The sequence below is a fragment of the Myotis yumanensis genome, unplaced genomic scaffold (genome assembly GCF_028538775.1).
Source record: "Myotis yumanensis isolate MYYU_CA2020_CCGP unplaced genomic scaffold, mMyoYum1.0.hap1 SCAF_1, whole genome shotgun sequence".
Lineage (NCBI taxonomy): Eukaryota > Metazoa > Chordata > Mammalia > Chiroptera > Vespertilionidae > Myotis > Myotis yumanensis.
Window position 1 is genome coordinate 175,970,174 of NW_027223752.1, and position 15,325 is coordinate 175,985,498.

Below are 15,325 nucleotides of genomic sequence, written 5' to 3' on the forward strand. Positions count from 1 at the left end.
TATCCAGTTCAGCTCGAACGTAAGCTCCATGAGGATAGGGGTTTGGTCTGTTTTGTTAATTACTGTATTAACTTCATTCACTTACGTTAGAGTTGACAAGGTGCATGGATCTTTTTTTTTTTTTAATTCTCTAACATGTTTCTCTGTCATACTTTTTAACTTTTAGTTGAAAAAAAAGTATATGGACTGTTTGATTCTGGAATCCCCTTTTTTCTCTTTGACAGGGCATTTCGTATTGCTATGAGTACAGTGGTCTACAGATGAACCGAAATCCAGTAGAGACAAGGGGGCTAATACCTATTGCCACCTAGTGGGGCTCACTATCTAGGATTCTCATCTGTTGAAATAGTTAAATACCTTCAGAGCAATGAGTAGGCTTCAAGGCAAAATACGGAATCTGTCTATTTATTTGTAGCCAAACATAAAATGGATCCTCGTCATCTAATTGCCCTGTTTTCAGCAAAACTGTAGAGTCCATATCTCCAATATTTGCTGAGTTTCTTTGCATTCGACTCAAAGTGTCAGGGGGAGACTGACTAATGTAAGTTGGCTGAATGAAGTATTCAAGTAGATTCCTTTTCTCTTTCAGATCTCCTGGCAGTACCTCCAGACCTCACATCAGCTGCAGCCATGTACAGGGGACCTGTCTATGCCTTACACGATGTCTCGGACAAAATCCCCATGACCAACTCTCCAATTCTGGACCCACTGCCTAACCTGAAAATCAAAGTGTACAACACCTCCGGTGCTGTCACCCCCCAGGACGACCTCTCTGAGTTTGCATCAAAGCTGTCCCCTCAGATGACCCAGTCCTTGTTGGAGAATGAGGCCCTGAACCTGAAGAGTCAGAGCCTGGCAAAGCAGTCTGATCCGTCCTGCACCGCATTTGGCACTTTCAACTCTCTCGGGGGCCACCTTATTGTTCCCAATTCAGGTAATTCCTGAAGGTTTAAAACACAAAGATGGAGCTTTAAAACGTATTTTTTTGTACCAAAATATTTTTTGTTTGTTTTTGTGAGGCCTGAAAAGTTCAATGTAGCCTATCTAACCCAACTCTACTTTCAATGTACATCTACACTCCTTCAGACAAAATCAGCAAAACCATCCATCTTCCTGCAACCAATTCTGGAAACACTTCCTCTATAAATATTATGCTCACAGCTTTCTGCCAAGGTGTCATTTAGGACTGTCATTGACCTTCTTTTAACAGAGCTTCAGAAGGCACATCCAGCTAGAAGCTCTCACTGTTGTCAACGCACTTTAAAAGGACAAATTAGTTAGAAAACATATCAGTTGGTTCAGTTCCAAGTCACTAGAGGAAGCAATACTTCAGAACACTAATTTCCAGATGATCAGAGGACATCATAATAGACATCCAATCTTTAGTTATTAACTCTTTATTGCAGTCTTTAGCCTCAAGGTGTTAGAAGATCCTTACTCCTGCTCCTGTATAGCTATCTAGAACCACAGCTTCTGCGTGTGTCCTTTGGTAGTATTATTTTGTTTTCAGTTTTTTATTGAGTCATCTGCTTTGAGAGAATAAGCCCCATAAAGGTCTTAAATTATGAGTTTAACTTAATGACTAATAGTGTGTTTGTTAAACTTTGGCATTCATTGATCAGTAGTAGTATTAGGTTTGGAACTATGGAGTCATAAGAGGGTTAATGGATTCCTCTGTGAATCAAACTTCTCTCTTTTGGACAAGACTGAGTATTTTGCAAATGCAACATTAAGAAACAATTTGATTTTCATGTAACATAAGAAAAGCATATAATGTGTCAACAGCCATACAGCCGATATACAGAACCAACTGGTCTTCAGGGTCTGAATATGAACGTGTCTTTGATTCTTTCTCTAATTCAGTCCCCCATTTCAATGCATTGGTAATTTTGCACCCCATACCTTTAAAAGTATATTTTAAGAAATTTAAATAGTTGATGAAATATTATTTTTCTATACATTTTACATAGTTGGGATAATACATTATATGAAATGCTTTCTTTACCTTTTTCTCATTAAGTTTCATGCTCTTGTATGTGCATTAGAAACCATTATTTTAAATATATTTTAATAGTCTATCAACTGGATAGGAAAACATATACTTTATAGCTCTTCATTGTTTAAGCATTATATTATTCACAGGACAATGGTTTCTTAAATCATACTCACTGAAGTCTACCTTTCCTTCCCATTTCTACACCTGATACTTTTTCACAGATTAATTATTATAAAGGCTTCTCAAATGGAAAGGAGGGAACTAGCATATGTCCAATACTTTCTATGTACTAAGCAAAGGTGATTTACATACACTGTTTTATTTAATAGCATAACAATAGTTACTTAAAGTATGTCAGGCCTTCTTCCTGTTATTGTACATCCATCATTTTATTTCATCCCTGTAACACATACACAGGTACACATACTGTTCCCATTGGGAAAAGAACAATACTGAGGCATGGTAGCCTGATGTGTGGTCTGCCTGCTCCCCCTCTGTGCCTCAACAGACCAGTCACTACACCAGGGTGACACTCCACGTCCCACAGCGGCACAGCTCCCATGCTACTCACCTTCTCAGGAAAGCCAGGCCTCAACATTTTCAACCTGTTTTACAAAGGCCTGAATACCTACTTCTCCTTAATTCTCCATCCTTTATTCTTGATACTTTCCAGTGTGATCAGGCAAGTTTTCTTATTGCCCTACACTCATTTGGCATATTCCATTTCTTTGCTCGTTAAATTATAGCCTTTTCAAAGATAAGAACCCTATCTTTTACTTCTTGGCATTCACAACAATGCCAAAACACTATACTCACAATGGTGCTCCATAAATTTTTAGTGAGTTGGAATAAGCTGCCTTTATTGGAATGAAATCATGAAGCTGAGTACCTTCAGGTTGCTGCCCACCCTGAATTCCTCTTTGAGGTGATGCTGCAGCAGTGCAGGCCAGTGGTTCTTGCAGTGTGGTCCACAGGCAACAATCCTGGCATCACCTGGCAACTTGTTACAGCTGCAAACATGTATATAGTTTTGTTAGAACTGGCAAATCAGAAACTCTGGGGTAGGATCCAGTAATCCATGTTTTAGCAAGTGTTCCGTGTGATTCTGATGCAAGTTCAAGTTGCAAGCCATTGCTATAGGCACAGTTAACTAGAACAGAGGTCAATCCAATGTCCTACAAAATGGTACTAATTCACAACTAAGTAAAAGCCTGCTTGATGGGTTGTGAGTACAACTAGTAGGTTCTGTTCACTTTCTGGAGTTATGTATGATGAAAGGACTTCTTCATCCATTATTATTCTGTCCCGGAATAACACTGATGCTAACCAGATACTTCAGAAATATATGTTTTTTATATTGCCGAAGTTAGTATTTCCCTGACTTTGAATCCTGCGGGGATTTTTCTTTTAATTAGAAACAATGCATCATTACAGCTGTTTGAAATTTTAAGAGCAGTTGTTGGTCTTCCCCTCCTTTTACAAGGAAAATGACTGGAATCATCTGTCTATTCCTTAAATAAAACAAGAGTTTTAAAAATTAGATCATGCATTTAATTCTATAACAGTTCAGAGGGAGCTGTGGTAACAAATGAGGCCAATAAGGAAAGAAAGCCAGGCAGCCATGAATATCTGCATGTCTTTAGAGAAAAAGTAGGCTTATGGCTACACGGCCACAAAATCTCACTCCCTTTCCCTTGCTTCAAAGGCATTCTGTGAAGTTTCCCTTTCTTTCAATATGTCTTGTGTAACTTTTCCTCTTCTCTTTTGCTCTTCAGGAGTAAGCTTACTGATTCCTGCTGGGGCCATTCCCCAAGGGAGAGTCTATGAAATGTATGTGACTGTACACAGGAAAGAAACTATGAGGTAAATATGTTTTTTCTTTCGGGTGCACTTGACTTTATCAATCATGTCTGAGTTGAAAGAGAATTGTACAATAGACATAATAAACCCAAAACATTGTGTCTTGATCGCCCTGCTTCTGGCATGCCCTTGTCTCCCAAGATGTATAAATGTGAATGTTTACTGCTCTTTATCTTTGAAGCTGCAGACACTTTTGAGGATCTTGAGAATGGGCAGAAGACCAGAGATCTCTTCCCAAGTAGACTTGTGGCCATATTAGCTGTAAAAATGGCCATAAACACGATCCAGAGAGACATGACCCATAGGTTGATCAGAGAGACACGTGGGTAGACACAGAGACATCAGGTTCATGTGGCCTGGCTCAAGAATCCAACCTTTTCCCATCATTGAATTAAAGGTCACAAAGAATTAGACAAACTCAAACCTGTGACTGCTACCCCCACTTCAACCTCATTCTCTCTTCTCACCTGTAGATTGTTCTTTTTGTGACTCTTTTTAACTTAAGTATTATCAACCTCCTTCTTATGTTTACCTCCTATGAATTCTATGCTGGGCCTTTCTAAATGGAGCTAGGGTTGATTAAAACTAGAATGAACCAAAAGGTTCCATTTTGAATATAGCATAATCATAGAGATGCAGCTATTTTAAGTGAAAATAGCAAGAGGAGTTTAGAAGTCCTAAATTCAATTTTCAGTCTGGCCTCTAACGAATTCTGGTATTTCTTGCTTAGTTCCCACCTAAAATGCATGCATTCAATAGTGCTTTAGGGGCCTGACTGATGTATGCTTCCAGAGTACATACATCTTAAAATAAAAGATATTGTTAAAATAATAATCCTTACATGTAATTTCTGCTGTTTTTCCCAAGGGGAAAGGCATCAGCTCTTTAGTCCTGAGCTCCGAATACAAAGCATTAGTGACAAATGTGGAATTGGGTTATCATTATAACACATTATACCTTTCTTCTTCCCCTCTATCATCCTCAGAAAAACATCCATTTTTAGTCGTCTTCTTCTTCAGTAGCCATAAAGCTCTTTTATCATGCTCGCGGGTGGAGATACTGATATTTATAATCTGTAGGACCCAGAACATTTTTCCCCAGGTGGTGTGCTTTCACCTACATAAACACTAGCCTCAGAAAATAATAAAATTCCTTGAGCATTATTCATGCCTTAAATTTGAGCAACAGAAAATCACTAAAAGACGTATATTTACTCACATCAAATATTCATTTTTTTCATTCTCCAATGCAAAGTAACATTCATGGGCCCTCCGAGGCCTTCTCTTGCAGCAGTAGAAATGAAGATTAGCAAACTCCAAGATCCCTTTGTTGCTTTGTTTTTCTCCTTTCTCGTGTTCAGAGTCAAGGTTAGTGCTAAGTACTGCCATCTCTCAAGGCCATGCCAACATGGATATTTTGTTTAAACAAAAATGAGTACGGGCTGGGACTTTATCCCAAGGAGCATAGAGGTATTCACGGGCTCTTATTTTCCATCTGGTCAGCATTATCTTTAGCTGAAGATCAAGCCAGAGGAGGCCCGCTGAAGCTGAAAGACGTGTGCTCTCACCTGCCGCCCACGGTTTCCCTTCCCATAGTTTAGTCGGCATCTGACCAGGATAATTGTACCTTTTAGATGAAAGAGAGAGAACACAGAAAATTGATAAAGTGACAAACTTCTGCTTTTAGGTTCCTCTGCCTTTGACTTTAAAGAAAAGGAAACAAAATCCCTCCTTGCCATGCCCACCACCTGAAGTTACATGCAGAGGGGATTATTCTATTGAACTTGGTGTACATCAAAGAAGCTCTGTTTGTCAAAATGAAGCCAGAGAATCTTCAAATCTTAAAAAAAAAATAGGCACAAGAGACCATGAAACAAGGAACAAACACAAAAAGATAACTCTCTCCAATAAATGAGAAAGTTCCTCTCTTTCTGTTGTGAATCAGACGGGTTTGCTCTTGTAAAAACACAATGACAAGAATGTGTTTTAGGATATAAAACATAGCTACCATTTATTCAGCATACTTTTTAAAAAAATATGTTTTCATTGGTTTCAGAGAGAGGGAGGGAGATAGAAACATCAACGTTGAGAGAGATTCATTGATTGACTGCCTCCTGCACCCCCCCTACTGGGGATCAAGCCTGCAGCCTAGTCATGTGCCTGAATAGGAATCAAACCGTGAACTCCTGGTTCATGGGTTGATGCTCAACCACTAAGCTACACCAGCCAGGCTATTCAGCATCCTCCTAATTTCATTTATTCCTCCCTACTACTCTGCAAGTTGTGATGAGCTCCACTTAAAAGAGGGGAAAATCTAAACTCGGGGAACTGAAGTCACATAACCAAGGTTTCACAGTTAAGGGTTGAGAGAAAGCAGGATTCACACCTGGGTTACCTTACCACAAAGCTCTCGGCTCGCTCTCACATGCCGTCAGTCCTCCATCTCACCAGTGCAAAAGCCACGCCTCAGCCTTCTTATTCTAATGTGCGCTGGACCAGTTTCTGTTGCTCACTAAAGACCCTTCTATCCTCACATAATGTGAGAGACAACTTCTTGCAGAGGAGACTCAGAGAACATTAGGAGATATGAATGTTCCTTTAAGGCACTGATTGGAAATTTGGATTATTTTTCTCTATTTTCCTTCTTTCTCATTTCCTTTATTGCATCCAGAACTGGGTGTTTTTCTAGCTGGATCCCATCTAGCTGGTCATCTGCTGCTGTGCACTGTCTAAAGGGAAGCCTGAACTTAATTGCATGCGGCATAGAGAATGTGATGAGAGGGGCCTTATCATTACCGAATAGGCTCTAAGAGGAAGCACTGAATGGCACATGAGCAGCCTAAATGAGCTGCAGAGATGGGACACGCTGTCTCTGACCAAAAGGGAGCAGAGCTGCAAGGCTGTGCCCAGAACCCTACCTCCCCTGCCTTATGGGTCTCTGAAGGGGCTGCAAAGCCTCTTCCTCCCCCCGTGGATACAATTTCCACAATTAAATGGCACTCACATGGGCCTTTTGCCTTGTTTCCAGTAGCAGCTTAAAAAAATGAGCCTCAGACAGAAATTTTACCCACTGTCATTGCTTATCGAACAACAATTTGAATTGAAGATATGAACATTACTTTTCCCTTTCTTTGTATTCTCTACTTGCCTAGCAGTTTTCTCAAAATACTAAAAAAAAATCTGTTTAGACATTTCAACTATAAAACTAAATAGAACTTTTTAAATAAACTATAGAGGAGGCCATGGAAAGGTTTTGAGTAACCAAGTGATACAGGAATAGCAATGCTTTTTAAAGATTATCTGGCAAATGGTGTGTGAGATGAATTGGTAAAGGGAACAGAAAGACACCTTGGAAGGCTGGGTGCCTGATTAGGCTGTGGCGATACTCTAGGTGTGAGGGGCGAGGGGACAGAGCCAAGATCAAGTCTGGAGAATAGAAAATGAAGTATATTTCAGAAGAAAAGGTATTTCACAACTGGTTAGAAGTGATGCAAAACACAAAGAATACAGACTGAGGTACCAAGCCTTAGGCACTGTGAGAATTGTGAGAGCAATGAGAGAGGTCAGAAGCAGCAACTGGTTCGAGCAGAGAAAGGACAATTTCTGAGTTAAATGGGCGCAGGGTGTGTGAGTGCGGGGATCTGGGATTCCTGCTAGAGATGCAGATGGCAAGTCACCAGTGAGCGGATCCTCACAGGGGAAAGATGCAGAAGCAGAAAGAAGAGAACTGGGGAACAAACTCTGGGAAATACTCCTATTTACAGTTTGGATTTGATGAGCGACACTAAATAGAACATGAAAGGATAAGGCGGATAAAGAATTTGCATCGGTCATGGTCCTTAGCACATAGTGGCCCCTCAAATTAATGTTTTAAATGCAAGAATGAATGTTTGTGTCATAGGGGGGAAAATCAAATGTAAAGAGAGTTTCAAGATGGAGGAAATGGTTGATAGAGGTGTTGTTAAAATTAAAATATAAAGAAAGAATAATAATTTAAAAACTATTAGATTTGTCAACTAGAGGACATTGATGGTCTTTAGGTACTTTTTTAAAGGATGAAATCCCAGTAGGAAGGGTTTAAGGTGCAAGTTAGTGGTGAAGCAATTAAAACTATCTCTCTATATAAAAGGCTAATATGTAAAGTGTCCCCTCAGGAGTTCGACCATCACTCGCTATGATATGCACTGACCACCAGGAGGCAGCGTGGAATGAAGGAAGGCCCTGGCCCAGCAGCCAGAAGGCCCCGATCAGCCCTGATCACTGGCCAGGCCTAGGGACCCTACCCATGTACAAATTTCATGCACTGGGTCTCTCGTCATAAATATTTACTGAATATAAATAATGTGTTTGGATAGTGAGCTAAAAATCTCTTATGTAGGTAATTATATAGAAGGAAGTTTACATTCATTTTAACAAGCAGTTTGGAACTTTGTAAACAGTTGACATTATTATTTCTCAGTGGAACCCAAGGTATTCTCCTTTTAAGTAGCGCCCTAAATTCTCCCTTTGAAGGAACAACTAAAGGTATAGGAGGAAGGGAGACGAGCCCAGGTATACTTAAGTCTTATTTTCTTACTGTTCTCTGCAGTGTGTATTTATTGAAATCCTACTTATAAAGAAATGATTCAAGGTGATTTATAAAAACTGTCTTTTCAATGGGAGAAAAAAATGTTTAATAAGTGGATGAAAAAATGGAAAAAATATAATTTAAAAAGATAAGATAAAGTCAGATAAGAGTTAAAATATAAAATGTTCCCAGCATATTTCTGATAACAGGTCTAGGTCTTAGATTTACTATTTCGAAGTTTTCCAAAAGGGGACGTAGTAAGTTATAAAATCCATGTGTCCATGAGGAAAAAAAATGTTCCTGGGAGAAGCTCAATGTCTGTGGTTTCTCGTAAAGGAGACATTTTATTAATACAAAGAACAACATCCTTATAATAGACACAGCAATGAGTTTCATAGGGCTGCTTCTGTTAGTGCTCCTCAATGTAAGTGGATGGTATAAGGTCCAAGTATAAACAAAGTGAAATAATTACACAAGGATTTAGTAATTCAGTCCAGGGCACAACACTTAGCTGTTCTTTCTTAATCTGGGGATAGATTTAGGTTAGGGAATTGGTGACACTCCCTTTAGAATAACTTGCATCAATATTTTTTTAAATTTTTTTGTTGTTGTTGTTAATTCTCACCTGAGGGAGAAGGAGAGACAGAGAGAGAGAAATATCGATGTGACAGACACACATGGATTGGTTGCCTCCTGCAAGGCCCAGACCAGGGACAGGGATCAAGCCTGCAACCGAGATACGTGCCCTTGATCGGAATCAAACCTGGGACCCTTCAATCCACAGGCTGACGTTCTATCCACTGACCCAAACCAGATAGGGCCATAATTTTTTTTTCCTCAATTGAGTTTTTTATAGCAAATGAGTTAGATATTCCCTGTCAGATACCTAGAGTTTAAATATTTCAAGTTGCCAGTTATATGTGAAACCGCTTTAAAAGGCAGCTGAGCCTAGGGTTGGTTGTCATCCTGGAGGACCTGACAAAAGACATGCCTGTTACTAGAAGGCATCTCGGCCCCACACAGAGGTGGACGGAGACAGCTTCGTTTCAATAAGCAAACAGGCAAACAGATTTCTCAACCTGCTCTAGCAAACAGGTGAACAAATTTCTCAAGGCCCTGGACCCAGATGAGCAACCCCAAATACACCATTATGAGAAGGAAACCAAACGATTCTGTTTGCATTCTAGCTTTGCCTGTGACTAGTGCAGCCGTAGGCAGGTGTGTTAATATCTCCGGGTTTCCGTTTCCTCTTCTGGAAAAAGAGGTAACGTAAATCCTTATCCTAACCACCTGTGCCATGAGCAGCAAATGCAATTGCTCTTGTGAAAGTTTTGTAACTGATGCACTTCTGTGTAAGAGATGGTCCCCTCACTGATCACAGCAGGCAAATATGGGAAAAGCCCTCTGACAGGACATGGAAACTCCTGCCTGACAGCTTTGTGCTGGAGGCCTCAGAACTGCCCAGCGTTCTCTATGATATTGTCGTTATTGGACTTTGAAAAGCCTGTAAAAGTTTAATCAGTGCTCATTACTGAAATTCTACTTAATTGCTGCTTCTGCGGCTAATTTTTGCTTTGTGTTCATTTCCACATCATCTGCAATGAATATTTACTCAATGTTTGCTTAAATAGCTTACATAACACGATATAAACCCTTCTCTGCAAACACGTGAATCAGACCTGTTTATATTTATTTTCTACTATTTCTGTGTAATGGATTTTAATATCATCTCTTTATATAAATAAAGAAGATGTAAATTTAAACACTCTGACCTTTGGTAAATCTTAACGGTTGGTCCCTAAGTCGCTCCTGTAAGTGCTTGCAAATGTTTCCAATTTCAGCACTGCTTTCATCTTAAAAACACAAAAAAGATTTCTATCATTATTCCTTCTTTGTTTTTCATTCCCTGCTATGAATTTCACTTCACCACTTCCATATTCATTACATTCTTGCACCTCACTGAGTTAATAAATTCTTTTGACACCTACTGCCCTTCCTCTTCTTGCTATCCATCCCCTAAGGATGGCGCCCATCAATATTGCATGCCTGGGGTATGCTTGGGGAGAGCAGGTCTGACAGCTCCCTGGGCCAGCAGGGAGTCTTCTCCCTTCTGTCCCCCCTCAGTGAGGAGAAGATCCCCTCCTCCTTCCGCCTCAAGCACCTGCTGCTAACAGCAGACTGAGGGACAGATGTTTCCAATCCTCAATCGTATTGCAAGGACCACTCGAAATGGTTTCCACTTTAGTTTCCTTCCTTAAAAGTTTAATGCTCCATCGACACATACAACAGTATGGTGATTACCGGAGGGAAAGAGGGTTTGTGAGAGGTAGAAGGGGATATGGAGGGGGCGGGGGGGATAAATGGTGACATAAGGAAACTTGACTTGGGGTGGTGAACACACAACACAATATACAGACGATGTATTATAGAACTGTACACCTAAAACCTATATAATTTTATTAACCAATGTCACCCCAATAAATTCAATTTAAAAATTAAATTACATAAAAAATATTTTTAGAAAAGTTTAATGCTCAAGGTACCATTGCAACTAAAAGGTAAGAGCAGTGCTTAGGAAAATGCAATCATTGCTTCCCCATCTCCACTGTCTCTGGTAGGAAAAGTCGAATTTCAAAAAGCTCAGGGCAGAGAGTGTAATATTAACTATGACACAATAAAAGCAAAGCTTCACTCATGATCTAAGAGAATGCATTTCAGATTGGAAGGAAGGAGGGAAAACTAGGTTAAGAGGAAATGAAAATGAAGGGGCAAAGGGGATAGTAATGAATTCTTAAGCTGCCAATAACCTTAAAGTCCAAATATAAGTAGATTTCCAAGTACTTTGATAACTTTAGATTTAATAAAACTGTGTTGTTATTCAGTGAGAATGGAGATGATATTAAAAGACGAAAAGGAGTCAAAAACTGTTTTGATTTCCTAAATGGAAGAGGGGAAAGCCATAGGTTGGCAAGATGCTAGTAAAATTTTAGAATGAGAGAGGAAGCAGTGACAGCCGAGTTTTATTAAGGGAAAAATATGCCAAGTTTTAATTGAGTTCTCAGAACTTATAAAAATAATTGTCAAGAACCAAGGAATCTCTAAGATTTAACATTATTTGTGAGTTACCAAGTAGACTGCCAGTTAGACGCTGACACATGGCACAAGAATCCTAGTCAGAGACAAAGTACAGTTCATTACTCACAAGGACAGCGCTCTCCAGAGTATTCTCATTGCTTTGCCAGTTTCCTGAGCCCAGGTTCTGCAGGAGTGATGCAAAGAGAGATAAACAACACCTACACATCCGATGGTTGCCTCTCAGGGAAAGGACTCCTGGGCCTAGGGAACCTGAGACTCTTATCATTAGAAGCAGGTATGTCTACCATTTACTCCAGAGCTAAGCCCTGTATTATCTTCCAAGGTGTGTGCTATGCAACTGCTTTGCGAAGATAGGAACGTGCAAAACACATGAGCGCTCCATGGAGAATTTTCTTCCATCGGTGTTAAAAAAAAATAGTAACAACTGCTATCGCTCATTGAGTGTTAAATGATGCCACAGAGACAAGTTAACTTCTAGATTATGTAGTATTTAATATATGAGCCACAAATAAAGATGAGAAAAATCCATGTGAAGTGCCCCTGGCCATTATAAAGGAATTTGATATGTCCCTGCAATATCCACATGAACGAAATGGAAAGAGGTGAACGAGACCATGTACATTTCAATGGGTTTATATTTGGCTGAACTAAAGAACTCGGAGTATTGATGTCAGACCGGATAGACAATGCAAATGGTGCCCTTGGAAAGGTCTCTGTCTCTTGCCCTATTCTTGTATTACAATGTTATCAGTGATTGGAATGAGAACATAAGTGGCAGGCATATCAGATTTATGGAGGGTAAAAGACTGGATGAGGCAGCCAATATTTGGAGGAAAGACATAGCATTAAGAAATAGATGTCTTGAAATTTTGCCTGAAACTACTAAGGAGAAATTAAATAGCTAAATATAAATTTCTGTACATAGGTTCAAAAGCCATCATCATTGCAAACACGTAACTATAGAGACTTAGCTTAAGAGCCTCTCATGTTAGAAATACATAGATTGGTTAGTTTAACAAATTACCCAACCTTCTTGGGGCTTTATTGCCTCATTTTATACAGAAGATGTTTAACCATATTATATCCATCTTCCCATCTAACTCAAGCATGCTAAAAATATTTATAAATAATTACTTGATTAAGAATAACCCAAGGCAATGATTTTGTGAGGTATCGATAAAACTGCATATTCCAAAACCCAGAAAATAGTAGTCCCCTTGTACTGCCTACTTGAGCATTACATTCATTCCAACATGACCCACTTTAGTGAAGATATTGAAACACGGATAGACATCTATATGAAAGTGAAGATAGAAATATAGGGAGAGAGCGGGAAACCATGATTTTCTAGCTGAAGTTTAAAACATTAAGGAATTGAGAGAATGTTTGCTCTGAAATACAGAAGACTTTTTAGAGACATGGTAACAATCTCTAAATATTTGAAAGGCTTTCATGCCACAGTAGAAAGAAATCAGGTCAAGGATTTATTGAGAAGTGTCAGGAAGGGAGATTGTGTTCATTCTAAATAAGAATGTGTTGTATATGTAAGTTGGTAATAGATGAAATGAGCCTCAGCAGTCATGGACTACAATTTTTGATGTGTCAAAGCACTAACCAGCACTGGCCAGGTAGTTCAGTTGGTTGTAGTGTCATCCTGATGCATCAGGGTTGTGGGTTCCATCTCTAGTTGGGGTGTATACAGGAGGCAACCAATAGGTGCATGGATGAGTAGAATAGCAGATGAATGTTTCTCTCTCTCTCTCTCTCTCTCTCTCTCTCTTCCCCCCCTCCTTCCCTCCCTTCCTCTCTTTCTCTAAAATCAATGGATGAAAAAAAATTGAAAAACTAAAAACCACATGTCAGCATATTATAGAGAGGCTCCTGCTTTGGACAGAAGATGGTACTTATTGATCCCAAGGGCCCTTCCTCCTTTAAAATTATATGAGTCAATGATTCCTTAAGCCACATTACCTGACAGAGTAATACTGAGAACTGCTGTTGAGAAGACATTGATTGGTCTTAGTCCCAGCAATAGCGCTGTTAGTTGTGAGATTTGGGCAATCCACTCAACATCTGGGGACTACATCTTCACATGCCAACTGGTAACTTGGGTTCACTTATCCATTTGTTTGTTGATTACAATCTTGTCAGAGAAAAGATTTAAGGCAATTAAAAAGAGAGATGTGAAATAAAGATTTTGGTTCTTTAAGGGTTTATTTTTTCCATTTAGGCTCCCATAATATGAAGTATACTAGGAGAGAGATTTCATTTTAAATTACTGTAGAAATACAATTCTAGAGTCTGTCTGGCCACTTTTGAAAGAATGAATTTACTGTACTAACTTGAATTATTCCCGAAAATCATTTGGAGGAAGTTTAGCTCTAGGGTGTCCTTGTTTTTAAGTGATATTTTTGAAGTATTTTTTCAAGTTAGGTCCCCAAAACACAAAAGTACTTAAAACCCTGTGAGACCAATGGCAAGTGTTACCAGAAAGCATGGTTACATAACCTCATAAGTACTGTTTCTTCTCATTCCATCCTGAAATTATCTGTACATGAATTTCAAAGGAAGTCACCAAAGGCAGACCTGTATCTGTGGGAAGGGGATCAAAGGGATGCTGGCAGACCCACTGTTATCATAAAGACCTCCAGTCTGGCAAGATCAAAGTCTCAGTATAAAGAGCATATCTTCCAATTTGGTTCTGCCTTAACTCCCGCCCCACCCCCCCAAAAAAAAAACTCCAAAAAAAACCCTGTTCAATTTTAGATTTGAAATCTCAGAGTACATACACATAAATGCTATGGAAATGTCACTGATGCTGTTCTCTGCTCTCCTAGGCCACCCATGGAAGACACGCAGACACTCCTGACCCCTGTGGTGAGCTGTGGGCCTCCGGGAGCCCTGCTGACCCGCCCAGTCATCCTCACTATGCATCACTGCGCAGATCCCAACACCGAGGACTGGAAGATACAGCTCAAGAACCAGGCAGCACAGGGGCAGTGGGAGGTGAGCTGCTGTTGGGATAAAGATGGAATTCAGGAGCAATCCATGCAGATAAGCAGGACCAAGCATGTTTCAAAGAAAACATGGATGGAATTTTATCTTACACTCAAAATGAAAGAGAGAGAAAGTGGAGGAAGGGGATAAAGAGAGGAGAGAAGGGGGGAGAGAGGCAGGAAGGGGGAAAGACAGACAGACTGTTTATTGAATGCTTTATCTGTTGACTGGTAGACACAGAAAATTATGGTCAAGCATGAGCTCAAAGGGAAAGTACACTTAGGAATCTTACACATTTTGGAATATACATACTATACTATTCAGGAAGGGAAATTTATTTATATACACTTTGATTATAAAGTCAGTGTTTATGAACATACAGTTCATTTTCAAAGAATCTACAGAAATGAATAAATTATTTTTAATCAATACCTGTTTTCAAACCGATGACCGTTCTGGTCCAGGCACTGTTGATAATGCGAAGCAATGGAATCACAAACATCAAGCATCGTTTTGTCCCATATTTGTGTGTCCTCGATTCATCAGCTGTTGCCGGTTTTATACCGTAAACTTTATCTTTTATGTGTCCCCATAAAAAAATCTAGTGCATAAATTTTCTTTGTTCAAAGCTTAGTCTGGCTTCACCCATTATTTAAATCAGTTAACCCTGAAAAGGAGTGAAAATTAAGTGAGTTATCAGCTGTTAAAATGTGTAGACATTTTGGGGGGTACTTTGTGTCCCCAGAAATGTATACACACTTTGAATAATTATAAAGGTAGTATTTGAACTTCAACTACATTTGCAAACTT

General features: G+C 39.5%; 1 protein-coding gene across 2 annotated transcripts in view; it reads left to right on the top strand.

The window, feature by feature from the left end:
• The window catches only part of UNC5C (unc-5 netrin receptor C), a 372,291-nt gene that overhangs the window by 321,898 nt on the left and 35,068 nt on the right, over positions 1–15,325 (top strand). For both annotated transcript variants that reach the window (XM_070392470.1, XM_070392479.1), the window contains 3 exons: positions 590–934; positions 3,772–3,859; positions 14,356–14,524. In XM_070392470.1, coding sequence (XP_070248571.1) covers positions 590–934; positions 3,772–3,859; positions 14,356–14,524 — 602 coding nt within the window. The remainder of the gene's footprint in view (positions 1–589; positions 935–3,771; positions 3,860–14,355; positions 14,525–15,325) is intronic.